We start from the raw sequence: 19,299 nt of genomic DNA on the forward strand, positions 1-19,299 counted from the left end.
CTTCTGACCAGGTTCCATGTCCCAACAGCCAGTCCGACACTCTTCTGTCTTGCTCCTTCTTTCAGATCGGTTCTCTTTCATCACCCTTCTAATTCTTGCTCTCATTATTTTTGCTGTCGAGTCAGTTGCTTTCCTTTCTACTGTCTGAGCACCAGCAAAGGGGACACTGTCACCCTGGATAGAGAGCCTTACTAATCTCGTGTTCTGACACTTACTGTTACAGTAATCCACAACAATCAAAAAGGAATTTCAAGCAAAGTTCTCAGCATCTTCAGCTATAGGGTAACTATAAATTCAGTTTTAGAGATTTTCCCCTAAAGCTATTTTTGTTTAATAGTGGCTAATGTTGAATACCTTTTGCAAATAATCATCAGGCCTTTTTTGGAATTATATTTATCCATGTTACAGATTTAAGCCATTGCCTATATTATGCTTTATTATCAGTGGTGATTGTTTATATTTCTGCAAAGTTTTGAGGCTGCCCTTTCTGGTTTTAGCAGTTCTGTTCCACATAGTGCTGTATTGTTAAGTTTTGTAACAAAAGATTATGTTGTTACATTAGCAGATGGTAACAAAAGGGAAGAATGTTGTGTAGTGTGTATTTTTATTGTACTCTCTTTCTTTTGGTGCCTTATGGTAAGCAGAAATTATTTTAACACAGAACTAAAATAGCGACGGGAATTTTGTGTTGCTGATGAATGAATCCCAGATCAGCACTTGATTCATTTACTGCAGCCAGTTACGACCTTGTGAGTGATCTCTGTCTTTTCCATTTGTTTTGTTAAGTTCTGAAGATGATGCCTTCTTGTTATATGCCACTCTCCGGTCAGGCAAACATTGCAAATTTGTCACAAGAGACTTCCTCCGGGATCACAAAGCTTGTCTTTCTGACAGCGTTACTCGTCATCTGTTCCGTAAGTGGCAGCGTGGACACCAAATAGTGTTTTCCTCTTCTGCAGGAGGAAAACACATAAAATTTTTGGTAAGTTTTCTGCTGCGTTCAGAAAGCACACAAAGGATATTAATTAACTGGAGTTTTTAACTCAGTAAGCAGGAAGTTTTTTGTTGGAGCATAAGAAGCAGATTTGTACCAGTGGGCTCAAAACTTCCATTTTTACTGAAGATTATATTCACAAAGCACGGCATAAACATGAAAGCTGTCAAGAAGTAAGAAATTGTCACCTTAAATGTTTATAATGTAAATGTTATATTTTTGTGTATAATAGTCTGTCTGCTGCTGTAAAATGTAAGTGCTAGTATTTTTTCACTTAATTTAAATTTTGAGCTATAGAATTCTCTGTAGCACTATTATGCTTCTAATTGTGTAATAGAATTTCTCTCATATTTACGTTAAAGGAGAAGCCATAAGAAAATACCTGCATTTCAGTATTCTCTGTAATGTTATCCAGGCATAACTGTAAGGTTTCATGAAGGAGATCCCAGAGTAGTCAGAGCTGTAGTTGGTATCTAGCTACTGAAATCACAGACTTCCTAGCACAATCTCATACTGTACTTTTTGCTTTATGTGTGTGTGTGTGTGTGTGTGTGTGTGTGTGTGTTTGTGTGCACGCACAGGAGACAGAAGTCCTTGTGAGTCTTGAGCAGATTTTTCTGGGGAAAAATTAATCATGTGACATTGCATATCATGTGGTTTCTCGGTGGCCGGTCTACCTCCAGTGTTACTGCTGAATTAAAGCAATACTGCACTTATTTAGATTCATTTTCTTGCTGCTCTAGTTAAAATTGTAAATGAATGTTCTTCACTGCAGTGTAACTGCAGAGACACAGGTTTATAAAGATGACAGCTATATACAGAAAGATGAATGCTATATACATTCCTATTAATGGAAATGAATATTGGATGTAGTGTTACTTGAGTAACACAGCTTTAGCTGTACTTATTTTGTTGTAGCAGGGCTAGTAATTTTCAAATCTTAATTCACATATGAATGATTTTGGATGTTGGACATTCCCAATCATAGACTTCCAAGTGTATAAATACAGAGTGACAATATGTTCTGAGAATAATTGCAAACCAGTGATTTTTTATATTTGTATTGCACACGTTGAGTTAATATACCTGTAACACAGTAGACCAGAATTATATTTGTCTGACTGGCTGTTCTTGTAAGTGTTATTGAGAACTCCTTTTCTTAAAACATCCTTGGTACAAATCAGTTTGTGGAGGTACACTGGAGGGACAAACACAGGATGTCTTTAATGTGCCCTATGTGTTCAAGCTGCCAAACACTGCATCCTGAACTAATTCCCATATGATTTCATTTAACTGAACAGAAAAAAACAGTTTTGTGTTTCTGAAAATGTAATGTGTTGTGCCCAAATCATTATTACCTGGTGGAGATTGAAGACAGAATTTTAACCATTTATAACGCCACCTAGACCTCAAAATAGTAAAAGAGATTTTAACTTTTCCTCCAGTGCTAAATCTTATAATTTATTTTCATGAGCAAATAATTGAGAGTTGCTAAATAACTGAGTCTGTGCAGATTTCTAAGGAAAATAGCTAGTTATAATCAGCGTTTTGCTAATGTATTAGATAAAGTCTAAACAATTGTTTTTATTTTTCTTTATCCCACAGCCTGCTTGCAGTTATGACTGTGTGGTACAGACAACGGGTGACACATGGCATATCCCCTATAAAGACACTTTTGAGGAAAAATATTCATATCAAATACCAAGAAAATGGCTTTGCCTTCAGCAGAAATACAGAACCAAATAATTGCACAAGCTGAAGCTTCTTCTGTGATGTTTTTTGTTTTTGTTTTTGTTTTGCTAGGCAGCTGCTGCAAATTAGGAGGACTCAGCAGTACAATTATGGGATTAATGTATGAGGCCTATAACTAAAGAAAATTCAGTAACTGCTTTTTGTCAAACTCATTCTTGTTATAAACCTGTGGACACAAATGCTAATCCAGTAAGGTTGAATTAGGTCTGTTATTTCCATCTTAACAAGCAATTTCTGTACCCTCTCTACGTGATTTGAATTAAAACTTGTTTTTCCCTCTGGAATTTCAGGTGATGTGTTTATTGTTTTAAAAATTTTTTTAAATCTTTTTTGTTTGTTTGTTTGTTTGCTGAAGCTTTTCATCTACACTGAAATTCATGAACTCTGTTCTTCAGAAAAATTAGGCAAGACTTTCAGAGTACCTTCAAAATTGGCATGCTGATCTTGTCACAGTGTTTAATAGAACCTAGCAAATAGAGCTTACTGAGGCAGATGGCATGATTGCCATTGGTCTGGCACATGTAGCTCTAATACTTCCTCACTTTAATTGGAATTCATTTGACTACATTCAATGCAAAAGATTTATTGTCACAACATACTTTAAGATTTTGTCTGTAAAAACAGCTGGTGAAATACTGTATTGTTCTTTCACAGTCTTAGATTTGCTACTTCTGACAAGATTTCATGCCACTGGACTAGTTTTCTTATGGAAATTCTTGAATTTTCTAAACAAAAATTGGCAGTAACTAGAAATTCTTATAGGCAACAACAAAAGAGCAAGTCGAGATCTACTTGACACTTGATACCTTTTAGTGCAATAGTACTGTAAAAACAAAACAAAACAAAAAAAACACAAGAATTTTAATGTTTTCCTTGTGTTACTTTATCAGATTGATGGGCTTGTGTTTAAATCCAGAAAGGCCAATTCTGGCAAGTCCTCCCAATGCAATAGAAGTTGGTATGCCTGCAACCACTGCAAATGGCACAGGTGCCCTTTGAGAGTCCACGGAGTGAGGGGAAGGGGAATGAGATGGAACGAATGCTCAGCTTGGCTTTTGGCAAGCCCTGGTTACGGAGACACATTGGAAAGTTAGTCTGGAGGAAGAGTGGACTGACTGAGCCTGTGTTGTAGCTATTGTGGAACAATTTCATCTCCAAGATCATCCACTTATTGTTTATAATGTTAAAAAATATGTGAGAACATCTTTCTCAGAAGCTTTCAGCACGCACTTTGATTCTCATATGGCTGGTAAGAGATGATGGATATTACATGGAAAATATTTGATTACTCATGTGAAACAAAACCATACTTTGGAATTTGATGAAATTGCTACATAGATGGACAAAACTTCTAGAAGCTGTATCATTGAAGTGGTATGACTTCTGCTCTGCCATGTTGATGGTATTGAGCAACTGTTCAATCTCAGTCCTGATCTAAGAAAAATATTGGATCTTTGAATCCAAACACTCAAAAGTCAAGGATTTTCTTGCTTGGTTGCTTTTTGGAAATCTGATGAAATGTTTGAGCATTCCTTCTGCTTTTCTTGTCTCCTTTTTCTCGTGGGGAAAAAACTAAAACATCTGCTATTAAAGTCCTATGTTGCAATATAAAATAGCTTCATGTATGGTAGGAGTTAGGAAGCTAAGGCCCAGAGGAAAAGAGATCTTAAAAGAAACAGAGGTCTTAGGAATCCTGAGTGTTCAGATGAAACTTCACAATACATTGTGCTGAGCAGCCCTTTGCCACTGCATGTTGTGGATGTAGGCAGTTCACAGGAGCTCAAAGGGAAACCAGCAAGTTCATGAAAGAGAATCCCAGCCCGGGCTATTAAATAACCAGATGCTATCACTGTTTTGGGAAGTCCCTGCAGACAGCAGGAGGCTGGGAGAATATTCAGGGAATGCATCGTTAAAGGCTCTCTGTAGCCTTAATGCTTTTCCTTGGGCATCTGCTTTTGGTCACAGCTGGTGATGGGGCCCTGGGCTGGAGACTTCCCACCACAAATTTTAAACGTTTTTCATCTGCCCACAACACTGTTCCAAAATGAAGGGGACAATTTTGTAATAAACACTCAGTGTCCCATTAATAAAGGATAGCTGTAAGGAAAAAATTAAAGCAGATCTCATGGGGGGCAAACGATGCACTCCAAAATGCACCTGTCACCCGCTATTTTACCAGGCAGTATTTGAAATGAAGGTCCGGTTATCCAAACAGCTTTCACAGCTTTCGATGGCCCGACTTAAAAAAAGAAGAAAAAAAAGTAAGACCCACCCCACTGAGCGGGGAAAATCCAGGCTGCTGGGCAGATGTGTGTTCGTCAGTTTAAAGGGAGATTTCCCTCCGCACCGACGCCGACTGAGGCAGCCTTCAAACATCGCGCTGCAATGCAGCTGTAGGAACAAGGACTCCTCATTAGTACCCTAACCGCCCTCTTTGAGGCTGCTGTATTTCTTTAAAATTACGCTCACTGAGACAACGTGTGGAAGCGCTTTGTTAGGAAAGCAAAGGGGCTGGTTTTCCCCAGGCTGCCCGCGTAGCTCACACCGGAGCTTCTCTGTTTCACGAGTGTTCCCGCGGCACCGCGGCCTCCCCCCGCCTTTCCGCCAGGCAGCGTCTTGGCGGCTCCCTGATCGTCCGGCGGAGGCGACGAGTCACGACGCGACAATCCTCGGCCCCCCCACGACCGACCCCAACCGCCCTTGCGCACACTCTCCGGAGGGGAGGCACGAGGCAGAGGGGCGCCGCGCAGTTCGGGCATGCGCAGTGGTGGGGATGGAGCGTGACGGTGCGGGAGCTGGGAGGCCTTGGGCGCCTGCGCGCCGCCCGTGACCCGGAAGCGCTCCGGCGGCGGCCCGTTGCGGTAGCGGTGGGGTCCTGCACGCTGACAGACCCTCGGCCGTGACGCTCCCGCCGCCATGTCTCGAGGTTCCAGTGCCGGCTTCGACCGCCACATCACCATCTTCTCGCCCGAGGGCCGCCTCTACCAAGTCGGTGGGTGCCGAGCCCCGGGGATGTCGCCGTTGAATTGCCCCGTCACGGGCCGGGCCTTCCCGCGGTGCCGGGCTGCGGCCGGCGAGGGAGAGCGCCTCCGTATCGGGCCGCTGACTCGGAGGAGAGGGAAGCGTGGTGCTTCCCTTGGCCGGGCACGGGGGCTCGGTTCTGCCCTAGCTGGTACCGCGGCGAGAAGAGGGGCGCTGGGGCAGCCAGCCAGGTCGTGCGTGGAGGCTGAGAGGGCGGCTTCGCTGGCGGTGAGGGGCGGTTTAGAGCCTTGTGGTGTGTCCTGTGCCTCCGTGCCACTCCGGGGACTTCAGGGCTGCCCGGACAGCCGTTTGTTCCCCTTAAGTGTTTCTTCCAGTCAGTCTTGTTACCAGCGTTGTGCTGTGGGGTCTGAGAGGTACGATAGCGGTTTGGAATGGGACTTGGGCTGTCCCAAACAGTACCGGAACATCAGAGTCAGAGCTTGGCAGTAATCCATGCTCCCCATTGTTACACCTGAGTACGGTGTGTGTGTCCTGTGCAGCATGGCCTGTGAGATAATAGCAACCAGCCTTTATTTCCAGCGTCTGCAAACCTTCTGAGATTAAGCTGCAGCCAAAATTATTTTTCTTCTTTAGGTAACTGAATCTATTTTTCTTTTTCCAGTGCACCAGGTTCTGCAGAAGTGCCTCCTAGTGCTCTTTTTAGGGTCCTCTGTAACAACGTAGCCAATTTTTAGTAGTGCAAAGGCAGTTTATCCACAGCGTGCCTAAAAGATCTTCAGTACTGGACTAGATGAGTTACTTGTTCTTGCAGCACCATCCTGATGCTCTCTCCCTAGATCCCAGTGGCTCTTTCCCAGCTGCAGCAGCCTGACTGTGTGCAATACATAGCACATCTGTGCATTCATCTGTTCTCCAGGAAAGGAAGTTGCTGAGATCAGTCTGCACAAGTTGTCAGTAGTAGCCAGTAGTTTCTTTTGTGTCTGACCTGCTGTGTGGAATAGGCTTACCTGGGTAGGCTGTGCAGTCTTGGAGAGCCCTTTTCACAAGGTACAACTATGAAATTGCATGTATATGGATGTCTTTATGTAGGTAGAAAGTTACCTGTACTAGCTACACACATATACGTGTGCTTTATTAATACCTATAGTGCATGTAGAGTTTGTATGCAACTTGCACAGTAAGCCTTATATATGTGGTTAGTGAGAGCAACGCTTTTTTGCATTGGTTGTTGGTGGCTGTGTAATGTAAGAGTCACAGGATACAGTCTTCAGTTGCTATTAAAGCATGCCGGTTGGTCTGGAACACCTTTCTGGCTCTCTTTGCTGCAGTACTACCTGCTGGTCATAGTTTCTGCATCCTGTAGCAAAGAGTAAATTGAGGGTTTCTGCCTCCTGGGTATGTTCATCAGTTAAGTTAATATATGAGGAATGTATGGCATTTGCGTATCTTTTGTCCAGGTCTGAGGAGTATCTGTATGTGTGTTTGGGAGTATTTACATGTAGTTTGAAGTTGTATTAAAGGTACTTTGAGTACCTGTCTGCTAGGGAAAGATGGGGAGATAAGTACTTAGATGTGCAAGTTAACCTCAAGTAAGTATGAGATCGCTCTGCCAGCAGCCAGGTTAATAAGTTGGGAATGATCCCACACAAATGTCTCTCCTGGCTAGTATCTAGACACAGTATGGGTAGAAGATACGTTTGCTTGTGGTCAACTATATGATTCCAGCCTTTTTCTTTTTTTTCTGAATTGTGTGGATCTTGGTATGTGTGCTAGATTCCAGTTAATCAGGTGCTGTTGAGGATAGGTGTAGGCACACGTGTTGCTCTGAGGCTGCCTTAAAACTTGATTTTTTTTTTCCAGAACAGATTTCCAGTATACTGATACCAGACTGAAATGCCAGCACTCTGTCTGGTTCTCAGTATTTGTGAGCAAAAGTTTCTGAAGGCGCTTATTCCTTCTCACACCTACGTGTCAGATTTACAGACTGGTTGAGACTGTCCGAGACCTCTGGGTCCATCTTCTCCAACCCCTGCTCAAGCAGGGACACCCAGAGCAGGATGTCCAGGGCCATGTCCAGGCTGCTTCTGAAGATCTCCAAGAAGGAGACTCCACAGCCACTGGCAGCCTGTGTCAGTGCTCAGCCAGCTGCACAGTTGTGAAGCACTGCATGATGTTTAGAAGAAAGATCTGATGTTCCAGTTTGCCACAGATTTTGCAGCTTTTAAAACAGCTTACCTTCCTTCTCATATTGTTTTAGAATATAGTTTTAGTGGATTGTTCTGAATTCCAGCCTCATTCACATAACTAATAAAAAAAAAAAAAAAAATCTACATCAAGTTAGTGCCTGAAACTTTCATCTCTTGACTAGATATTAGGAAATTCTGGGTACTTATCATATATTACCAGATAAAGATTTTTTTTTTAAAGACCTTTGTGGCTTTTGAAATTGTTAATAAAGGGAAATGTATTTCTTAGATTACATGAAGGGAACTTCAATCATTTGTCTGAATAATGCTTTTTAGTAGGTGTGTACACAGATTTTGTTTTATAAAGTAAATTAAAACTCTGTAGTATTTGAATATCAAGTCAGAAGATGTGATAAGATTAAAATTTCTCTTCCTTGCATGTTATTTCAGTTTTTGTCTGTATTGACTGAAATGGACAGAAGAAATCACATCCTTGCAATGGTAGTAATACTTGAAAGCTCCACATATTGAAAATGATGTGTAAGATTTACAGTTGTGTTGGATTAATGTTTCGGTCAAGTGCAGAATTGCCATTTTAATTTAAAACAAATTGTTAGATATTGTCGTAGAAGAAAAAGGCAAATTATTAGAAATACCTGAATGAAGCACTAATAGAACGTGGTGAGATTTCAAGGGCTGTAGATGTGACAGAGTTGCTAATAGTAACGTATCTAATAGAGTTTTTAATATCTTTTGTATGTTTTTCTAGAGTATGCTTTTAAGGCCATAAACCAGGGTGGACTTACGTCTGTAGCTGTTCGTGGGAAAGACTCTGCAGTAATTGTAACGCAGAAGAAAGTACCTGTAAGTAGTCTGTTTTTGAAAGAGGGCTGGGAGGAAGTGAGGAATCAAATAAGCAGAGGGTGTAGTGCCACACCATTACGATTATGTTTATTATCACTGACGTATATAGCTGTTTGATAGCTTGTTGTTCTGATTATACTGAATTATAGCTTTGTTTAGTGCTCAGCTGTATGTTTTATCACCGAGTACTTCAGTAATGTTTTTTCTCTAGAGCTGCTGAAGGAAAAAAAAATATTAGGGTCTGGTGTACTTTGACATGCATACATTGTTCTGAATTGTAAGGGCTGAGTTACCAAAGTCAGTTTTCTAATTTCTCTTCTTTAATTCCTACTAAAAAAACAGTATGCCAGTAGCATAATAATGTTTTCATGAGCGTTTTAGCACAGTGGTGTTGTACTGTTGACAAATGGATTAAAAAAAACTCTTGTGTTTGAAGACAACGTGGACTAGGAACTCAAGTCTTATTGTTTTGTTTTCAAAATTTACTGAGATAGAAAAGGACTTCAGTATTGGTCATGCTTTAGTTGACAGCCTTTTCTAGATATTGAGCATCTGAAGGAGAGCTGCAAAGATGGTGAAGGGTCTGGAAGGCAAGGTGTATGAGGAGCAGCTGAGGTCCCTTGGTTTGTTCAGCCCAGAACAGAGAACTCTGAGGGGAGGCCTTGTGGTGCTTTGCAGCTCCTCACAGGGAGCAGAGAGATGGTGAGGATCTTTGCTCTCTAGTAATGGCAACAGCAACAGTACCTGAGGGAATGGCATAGAGCTGCATCAGGGGACGGTTGTGTTGGGGGTTAGGGAAAGGTTCTTCACCAGAGGATGATGGGCATCAAGCAGGCTCCCCAGAGCACTGGGCATGGCCTCAACCTGCTGGAGTTCAAGGAGCGTTTGGACAATGCTCTCAGGCATAGGGTTTGGATTTTAGGTTGTCCTGTGTGGAGCTAGGTGGTTGGACTTGGTGATCCTTGTGGGACCTTCCAACTCAGGATATTCTGTGATTTATATTTCTATTTCTTCTTTAGGACAAGTTACTGGATTCCAACACAGTAACTCATTTGTTCAGCATTACTGAAAATATTGGCTGTGTGATGACAGGAATGACAGGTATTTAATTCACCATCTTTTTAACTATCCGAAGCGTCAGTATTTCTATTTAATTTACCAACTGTGTATTGCATAAAATTAATTATTCACTCAAGGAAGTTTGTTTCTCTCAGTCTAGTTTTAGAAAAATTGTCTAGTTCTCATGTGTGTGTATTTTAACTGAGTTGGGTGTGGCTTTCTCAAATGCTGGGAATAAATGTGGTACACAGTCAGTACAATTAATATTAACTCTTTCTCTCTAGCTGACAGCAGATCCCAGGTGCAGAGGGCCCGCTATGAGGCTGCTAACTGGAAGTACAAGTATGGCTACGACATCCCTGTGGATATGCTATGTAAAAGGATTGCGGATATTTCTCAGGTCTATACGCAAAATGCTGAAATGAGGCCTCTTGGTTGCTGTAAGTACAGTGTATGGAATCTGTGCTGTTTCTGCTTTAATCGTGCAACAAGTGTAACTTACGAGATTCTTACCTGTTTTCTAATTGTGAAAAATTGCATGAATGTCACCAAAGAACTGAGAGGGATGACCAACCAGATGAGAATAATCTTGGAAGTCTTGAATTGAAAGCACGATTCTACCACTGTCTTAGCTTTTAAATTTAAGAGAATTATTTAAGTGCTTTTAAAACATGTCGCTGTTTTATTTTAGCTTTATGGGCCTAGTCTGCTTGCTGGGTGATGGCTGTTAATGGAAGATGCTCTTCTTTCTAGCATATGTGGTCTGCATAAACATCACGGATATGTGGAGAATGCAGATTGTGCACACTTCAACTGTTTTGTATCTAAGTAATGTGTATAGGCTAAAAAGAAGCTTAACTGGTGCTTTTAACTTAATCTTTTTCTGTGTATTGTACGGAAGATGTATTTAATTTCACTTGTCTACGTTTCTGCACAGATACTTCTTCATAATAGCAAATGTAACTTATGTTTAAATGAGAAAATATATATATATATGTATGTGTGTGTATTTCTACCACAGTTAGTAGTCCTTGTACTTTGAGGTTGGTTTTGACTTCCTTTTTTTTTTTGTTTTTTTTTTTTTGTTCTCTTACACTTGGCCATGAGCAAAGTGTAGCCATATTGGTAGATTGTCTGGGAACTGAGGTAAAAGACTTCATGTTTCCTCATTTGCTGTTTCATTAAACATTCTGTCTAAGTTTTTTTCTGTTGTTGTTGTTTTTAATTTTTCTTTTAAAGAGAATATTTTTGGAACTGATGAATCACTTCTGGTAAGGCAGAAGTGTAGGCACTAGAACTTCTTACTAAAGCAGCATTCAGGGTTGCACCACAGTTTCTATGATGGGGAAATTTTTCCATGCTTATATACTTGTAATGTTTGGGAACAATCATTTCTTTGCTTGGCACTTCCCGTACTTTGATACTGATAGAAAGTGAACTTTTTTCTGCGCAAGAAGAAAAATGTCAAAATTAAGAAATACTTTTTTTTTTTTTTTTTGAGAAGTTGATAGGGATTTATTTTTCATCTGCAGTACTAGTTGTTCAGAAGCTGATATAGCTGCAACTACTATTTAAAAGTTACACACACGTAAAGCTAAAAGCAGTAGAAGATGCTTTCTTTTTGTTGTTGTTATTTTGAGTTATTTTTAATGTGTATGCTGAAACTTCGAAACTGTAGATCTGGAAGTGTAGGTGGACACAGATGCACTGCAGGGATTTAACCAGTTTGTACCACTTGAAATCGCAAAATGGAAAACACTTAGTCAAATGGCCTTCAAAGATTCTGTTCTGTCTTCTGATATTTCCTTTTTTTTTCTCCTCACTGTTTAAAAATCTAAAAGTGATCTTTTAATATTTCAAATAACGTCAATGTGTTTGTAAAGTTGCTTTCTGGTTAAAAGCATCTTTATTGAATGATTTTTATGTTTTCAAAGTCTCATTGGTATATGATACACAGGATGTGAACTTGTATCAGGATTAAACTTCTTTATTTCCTGACTTTGTTGTTCTTTACACAGTGAGGCTGCCCAGAACATTTCTGTGTTTAATGAATAGCTTTCTTTGGGTATGACACAAATCTAGTTTGCACAGAAGTGAGTTGCATGCCTGGTGTGAGTCACTGGTAAGAAAAGGCAAATGAGAGATAAAAAAGAACACTCAGGTCTAGATATTGAACTTATGTGTGAGGATCTACTGCTTTGCATGCATGTGTTTCTTAGGAGAGGAGTATCAAACTGTTCTTTGGTTCAGTAAAACTGCTAATATTGGAAAAAGAAATAATAACAAACAAACTTTCTCTTCAAGGTATGATTTTGATTGGTATTGATGAAGAGCACGGCCCTCAGGTGTACAAGTGTGATCCCGCAGGTTACTATTGTGGATTCAAGGCCACAGCTGCAGGAGTTAAACAGACAGAGTCGACCAGTTTCCTTGAAAAGAAAGTAAAGAAGAAATTTGATTGGACGTATGAACAAACTGTAGAGGTAGGCTGGTAGAAGGCAGTAAAGATTTGTCAAAGTATTTTTAATGACTATGGCATACGTAGAATTCTGATACAGAGGAGTGCAGTTAGGCATTTCCTGTATTCTGACTGCTTTGTACTGTTGCCAGAGCAAGGATAGCTTTTCAACCAGAAAGTTCTTTGAAGGTATTTTGTAAGCATTTAGAGTCCTCTCATCTGGTTTTTCTGCGTTATATTAGCTGAAGTAGAACCTGTGGCTGTAGCACTCCAGCTGTAGTTGGTGGCTAGTTGTTGCAGTGCTTGATTCTGGGCATACCAGTCTAATATTTTTTCAGTGGTGCTCAAAACAATGTTAAACAGTGTTTCAAACAAGGTGAGCACCGCTATTGCTTCAGTCCAGCACACAGAGCAACAGATGCTCTGCCTACTGTAAGAACTGTTGTTCAAGGCCCATTATAAAAGCATACCCTGTTTATATAACAGGTTAATGTGCTTGTGTTATAGTTATCCTTTTTCACCTACACTGTAGAGAGCTGTTTAAGCAGTCCTCTCCTATGGCCCACCCGTTTCTCCTGCCTGGTCTTGTTCTCTTGTAATGTTAGGTCTCTTGCTTTGCAAGATCAGCAGTTGAAATAAGGTATAAAATCTGAAGCAATTGACCCCACTGTAAGTTAAAACAGAGTATTGTATTAAGACATGTGAATGCTGTGCAAAATAACTGATTTGGTAAGCATCTGGCTATGTAGCAGTTTTACAAAGCTTTTTGTGGTCAGTCATCATTTTAGGAATACGTCTTCAGCATTATTATAACTTGACTTCAAAGCATGAGTGAAGTTGGAAAGAACACCTCTTAAAACAGGTGATGACTAAGGTGGAAAAAAAAAAAAAAAGCCATAATTAAATGCAACTTCTAAAAACAGCCAGTGTAATTTTAGTGACCAGAAGACAAGCCAAAATGGAAGCCACACAAGTAACATGCTTTGAGTAATCCTGGACTGTAATGATTATATCTGTTGTTTGCCACTTAGGGAACGTGTTCTGTTCTCAGGACCTGGGATGTTAATCTTTACCTGATAAAGGTTTTGTGTTTTTCTTTTTTCTTTTTCCTGTTAAGAAAATGTATCCATTGGCTTTTTTAGATTGAGCTTCTTGGAGAGAGAACTGGAGAGGCAGTATATTCTGTACCAAACAGAAACTATTTGAAACTTTATGGCTGAGGTTTAGAGGTGGAAGGAAATAAAACTAGAAGAGAGAATAACTGTTAATGCTAAATCTACTAAAAATGCTTTAGTTTTTTCTGTTTATTGATAATTTTTTATCATCTTTCAGACAGCAATAACATGCCTGTCTACTGTACTATCCATTGATTTCAAACCTTCAGAAATAGAAGTTGGTGTAGTTACAGTGGAAAATCCAAAGTTCAGGTAAGTGATCATGATCACTGTTGATAGAACGTGAAGTTTGAGCTCTGTTTTCTGATTGTTATATTTTTTTTACTTGTAATTTCAAAATGTGTAAAAGACACTGTTGAAATAATAATAATAAAAACAAGATGCTGCTTTAAAGTATTTAAACTGCCTAGGGAGCCCAGTCTTTTTAAAAGAGTGTTGTTTTGTATGATGATCAAAATCTTGTTATGTCTGCTCTGGATATTTCTTTAATGCTTAAGAGAATTTCTAAAAAATGGTTTGTACTAGTATCTGGAATCTACTTTCAACATGACAATTAATGCAGTTATTTTGACAAGATTAAAATATTCTGGACAAATCACTGCAGTGATTTGGATCTGGCTGAACATTTACTTTCCAAGTACAGCACATTCTTACCTAGATTGAAAGGAAGACCTGCCATTTCCTCCCTGCTGCCTTCACTATTGTCTGAGTTGGAGTGCAGCCCTGTGTGTGCAGCATGGTTACGAGGTCAGCCTAGCCAGACAATACCTGGAAATCTTCCTGCTGCGGGCTGTGCCTCACATTAGATAAAGTGTGCTGGACTGCCTTCTCATATAGCATATTATAGTGTGAAAGAATGTAAGAGTAAATCTGGAGGCATTTTGATTAATGCAAAAAGACCATCTAGGTATGTGTTACTAGTCAGGCTTGCCATAGAGTCATTCATTAATTTTTGCCTTAGTCTTTCATTGTCTCTTGGTTTGATTTTTTTCATTAAAATAAAACAAAAAAACTGAGGAACAGTTGAGGTGGGGAGGAAATCCTCTGCTGTTTCAGTCTAATCACTTAGCAGGTGAGGATAGGAGAGAGGCTTCAAACCTCAGAGCCCTACAGGTGCAAACTTTTGAGTGCTTCTTAATGCTGTAAAGTTGACGTGGTGTTGATGAGTGATTTTACATTTCAAAATGGATGTTTAGGACAACAGAATAGCGTAGCATTTCTGAAAAAGCATACAGGAGCTGAATAATCCCTTTTCCAGTGCCAAACTTCATTTACCAGTCATGTCCTTTTCAGAAAGATGGGTAACAAACAGAAGGAAAAAGCTATAAGAACATGTGTGTTCCTTGGAGTAATTGCACTAATTACCATACCCATTATTTTCACCAGGTCCCAGCTTGCAAATGTATTGCATAGGAGAAATTACCTATTCTTTTTCTACCACTTGCTACTTAAAGAGTTAGTGGCTTTGATTCTTCCTTTTGTTTTTCAAAAACAGTTGAAATGTTGGATTGTGGCCTTGGCAGCAGGGCTCTAAAGGGCTGAAATGTATAAAAGCAATTTGAATAGATAGTAGGTTGGAGTTTAAGGGGAAGAATCATTGAAGCTATTCAGGATTTCTTTTTGTTCTTTCAGGATCCTTACAGAAACAGAGATTGACATGCACCTTGTAGCTCTGGCAGAGAGAGACTAATTAGCTTTCCTATTTCCATTGTCTGTGCTTCTGACCAGGGTATTTGGTGAAAAGAAGACACTTAATAATGGCTTTCGATTATGGGATGAAAACGATGTTCACAATACAATGTATTTTACTCTGTACAAATAAAACAGAGGTTTTTGAAATACTCAATGTCTCCTTTTAATGTATTTTTTAATCTTTGTTTTATGAAGTTCTCATCAAAATACATGACTTCGAATGTTTCTATGGTGATTATTTGCCTGTTAATTTTATCTTAATATAAATTTTGTCCTCAGCTCTGTTTTCACCTGAGCTATTTTACTCCTAGTATAATGTTTTGTGTCAGATTGTGGTGTGTGTCTTGATAACTGTTACATTTCCATTTATTCTCTTTTTCCCTGATGTTGAAAGTCTTATAACATTACTGTTTTATCCCAGGAAAAATTAAAAGGACATCAATTTAAATCCTGAGGATTTGCTCAGGTTTGTATGAGAAAGTATAACAAAAGCTGAAGAAAAAACTTGAGCTGTGATTCCCTGTGCATTCCTTCAGACAAATTTGTTTGGGAAGGGGAAGGAGTAATAGATGTCTGTTACAATTGAATAGCTCTGAAGCTAGCACTTAGGGGAAACGAATTCTCTGTGTACTTTGGGATTTTGGATGTCCCCTACCCGACTGGAGTCTTTGGGTAATGACAAAATCTGTGTTGGGCTGGATGGGGCTGACAGAAAAGATCCATGAACAAGAATGTCTCTGGGAAGCAATTCTCCTCACATCTTCAAAGGTTCTAGCCTAGGAGAAAAGTTAAGACTGAGAAACTTGAGTCAAAGTGAAGGAAACTGCTTTATTGTTTTGTTAGAATTGGAGAGGCTTCAGTATCCATGCAAACAGAGAGGTGATGGAGCAGAGACTGAGAAAGGGAAGTTTACTAGATTCTTGTAACTGTTGGGTGGTTGGGTGGACATGAAAGTCCTCCTGGAAAGACACCAAGCTAATATGACTTCGCTCCTTACCTTCTTTCCACTGTCTTGCAATTCCACTGGTCTTCATTGCTCTAAAATTCTCTTTGATTTCTGAGACCTCTGGGAAGGCCTCGTAAGTTTTCAGAAGCTGGGATTGCTTGATTCTTTTTTTTCCCTCCACTTTACACTTAAAGCCTCTTGAACGTGTATCTTTCAAGTTTGTTGTAGTAAAAGAGATGCAGTTCATTGTTTGGCTTTAATAAAATATATTGCTAATTGTTTAGCTGACTTGAGATTCTAATGCTCAAATGTTTTTTCTTATGCTTCCAAAATAGTATGAAATGCTGATTTTGTCAGATTCCCTGAATTTTTAGTACTGCCCCTAGATTTCAGCTTCTGTCATGTCAGATACTGTTGTACAGATAGTAAGATGAAGCCATTTCTGCTTTTGGGGAGAAGAGTGAGTGGATTATTTGAGAACTATGGGGTTTATGCAACAGTTGGCTAAACACTAGAGGCACATTTGGAAAGGTATACATGTCTTTGTGAGTGACAGCTGAGTTTCTGAACTTTCCTAGAATCTTTTCTAATATTACAACTATAAAACAACCTGGAATGTTGAGTATACTGGAGTCATTATTTACTTTGGCAAAAAACATTATCCACTGATACTTTGTTCTTGATTGGCTTTAATTGCACATAAAAACTTGAACAAAACCAGTTAAAAGGCATATGACAGTCAGGGAGTCATATGACTAGAGTGTATTTGCATGGTATTCAGTATTAAAGCTCCCTGCAAGACCTTTAATTCAGAATTTTGGAAGCTTATATGTGGCTGTGTAACTTGCACTGTTCTTCTGAGGGCGGTGGGCGTTTGTTCATACCTCATGTTTTTGCATGCAGAACGTTGCACCTCGTGTTTAGACATGATGAAATACGTTGTCTACAGTACATTGTTTGGGAATGTTGCATCCTTTTTGATAGCAAATTTTAAGTTGTGGCAGCTGAAATGCCGTTTTTGCTGGTACCTTGTCCTGCAATGAAGATTCGTGGCTCTCTCGTGAACTACTGATGGGGATTTTCCTTCAAGATTTTTATTGCTTAAAGCAAAAAGGCTGTGAAGAAGATCGATACCTGACCTCATGGGAAAACCCCTTGTTTGACGGGTATATGTGTATCCCATTTCTCATGCTCTTAAGCAGATAGCATCTGCAGCCAAACTGTTTCAGCTGTGAGCACTGTTGAATTGTACCTGGTGTCACCTGCTGGTATGTGTGACATACAGGTATGGTACCTGTATGACGTACAGGTATGTCACCTGTGTGGCACACGCAGAGAAACTTGGGATGCATGGTGTGATCCTAACAATTCTGGTTTTGGGTAGAGTGCCTCAAGAGTAGTTTGTATGACAGTGCTGCAGGCTGGTAGAAATGGTTAGAGTGCGAGTGCATGAATTGCTAAGCAGAAGTAGGATCGAGTCTGTCTTACTTGACCTAGATGAGTATTAGCTGTACTAAGCTTGGGCTGGCCCTGCATAGCCCCATGACTGTGGCCACATTATATTTATTCCCCGTGCTCTGTTAGTATAGAGCGTAAAGGACACAAATACAAAGTACATGCAGTCTGCTTAGGTAAATCAGTATTTATTGGACTCCTTGGTGAAAAGCAGTTGAATTACTTACGAGCAATGCCCCCCTGCCCCTGAGGGAGCCACAGTAGAACAGTAAAGGCGTGTTTTATAGGCTCAATTAGTTTAATGGGAAATCATAATATAAATGGATCATCAAGAGTTGTCTGTGTACTCATCCAGAAACAAAATATTAAGGCAGGCAGTAATGAACCTTCCTAGGATTTCAGGTACTTTGTAAATGCAGCATATGGCACTGAATCAACTTGTGATGCAGTGTTGGACCATACCTTCTCACTATAAAGCCTTCAGTGGTGCCATCTTTTTAAGCATAGAGAGCTGAATTGGGAATTCATGTGGAGTGAGTTCTTGTGTATATGTAAACAGTGCTTGTTTTAGTCATGGAATGATGTGCTGCATTCTCCTCTGCCTTTTCTACTCCTTTGCTTTTTAAGTACTAATGAGAAGTACCAAAGAATAAATGTTTTGACTCAGTGTGTGTTTTGTTAGAAGTAACATGGAAGATCTAGTTGATCTGAAGGAAAAAAAAATCCATTTTTCACCTGACATGGAATGAAGCCTGCTATTTTGAGTTTTTCAGAACTTGGTTCATGAGATCAAGTTTGTGAAGCATATCTGTGGGAGTATTCATGCTTTTCCTTCTAGGAAAAGCACTGTACTCCTTGGGGTAATAATGGGAGAGCGAGTTGTTCTTTGTTTTGTAATGAGTTATTTTTTCAGATGGAAAGTTCATAGACTGTCACAGCTTGTTCCAGCCAGTTCTTGCTAGTAACGATTTGTTCCGTCCCTTGTTTTGGAAGCAATGTGAGATATCCTGTAGTTCAGGATTTGTTGGAACAGTGAGCTTAAGGCTCATGTCCACAGTAAAACCCAGAGAGTCATGTGCTTATTGTGCAAGTCTGCTTAAAGCAACTGGTGTCAGGATTTTGTTTCTTCATTATGATTCTTCCATTAAGAAATAATTACTTAAAAATATCCTATTACGTTATATGTCTGTACAGATAACCTTGCATTTTTTAAAATAGCTATCAAAAATCTTTGCTAACTGCTGCTGCTCACCACACCTTTCTTAGCATAGCAACCTTTTCTTCAGAAGTAGTCTTTCCTGTGTCACCATCTAGGAGAATTCTGTGCTGCAGCATTAAATACAGGAACTGTAGTGCATCTATCCTGGACGATAAACAGACTGAGCAGTATCAAAATTCAGTTAACTGCGCTTGGCAGAATTGAGTAATCCACATTGAAGTGCTTTCTGTCAGCTACAGTTGAGTGTTTGGTCACTGTAGATTCACCAGAAGTCCTTGCTGTGCAACTTGTCACGTCTCAGCTGATTTAATGCATGTTGCACCAGCAGCCTCTGGAGTAAGTTCTTCTAGCTATGACTTTAGCAGCACAGTATGCAGGGCAGGTTAAGAAACGCAAGCCCAAATAAATTTTTGCCAGTAAGTTATATCTGTTTTCTGGGAGGGAGAGTAGAAAAGCAAAACAACAAAAAATCCTTACCTTCTGTGACACCCTGTACAGACGGTTGTTGAAAATGGAT

At 39.8% G+C, this 19,299-nt stretch overlaps 2 protein-coding genes across 2 annotated transcripts in view; both read left to right on the forward strand.

Moving 5' to 3' along the window:
- Positions 1-3,030, forward strand: part of LOC122157791 (protein only RNase P catalytic subunit) — a 38,099-nt gene extending 35,069 nt beyond the window's left edge. Inside the window, exons 6-7 of the mRNA XM_042813910.1 lie at positions 787-982; positions 2,600-3,030. Coding sequence (XP_042669844.1) covers positions 787-982; positions 2,600-2,740 — 337 coding nt within the window. The 3' untranslated portion in view covers positions 2,741-3,030. The remainder of the gene's footprint in view (positions 1-786; positions 983-2,599) is intronic.
- A 2,548-nt stretch (positions 3,031-5,578) lies between these two features.
- Positions 5,579-15,311, forward strand: PSMA6 (proteasome 20S subunit alpha 6). Its single transcript, XM_042814596.1, has 7 exons — positions 5,579-5,738; positions 8,684-8,778; positions 9,798-9,879; positions 10,122-10,277; positions 12,142-12,320; positions 13,628-13,722; positions 15,103-15,311. The coding sequence occupies exons 1-7, from the start codon at positions 5,663-5,665 to the stop codon at positions 15,158-15,160; spliced, it is 741 nt and encodes a 246-aa protein (XP_042670530.1). The 5' UTR covers positions 5,579-5,662; the 3' UTR covers positions 15,161-15,311.
- Positions 15,312-19,299: the final 3,988 nt, after the last annotated feature.

This window comes from Centrocercus urophasianus, unplaced genomic scaffold (assembly GCF_019232065.1).
Source record: "Centrocercus urophasianus isolate 14NV4802_14NV808 unplaced genomic scaffold, USGS_Curo_1.0 seq_14, whole genome shotgun sequence".
Taxonomy (NCBI): Eukaryota; Metazoa; Chordata; class Aves; order Galliformes; family Phasianidae; genus Centrocercus; species Centrocercus urophasianus.

Bases quoted from the DNA above. Each gene is read 5' to 3' on its own strand.
- PSMA6 (XM_042814596.1), top strand. From the start codon at position 5,663: ATGTCTCGAGGTTCCAGTGCCGGCTTCGACCGCCACATCACCATCTTC. The intron at 5,739-8,683 runs GTGGGTGCCGAG...ATGTTTTTCTAG, and splicing joins GGGCCGCCTCTACCAAGTCG to AGTATGCTTTTAAGGCCATA. The intron at 10,278-12,141 runs GTAAGTACAGTG...TTTCTCTTCAAG, and splicing joins AATGAGGCCTCTTGGTTGCT to GTATGATTTTGATTGGTATT.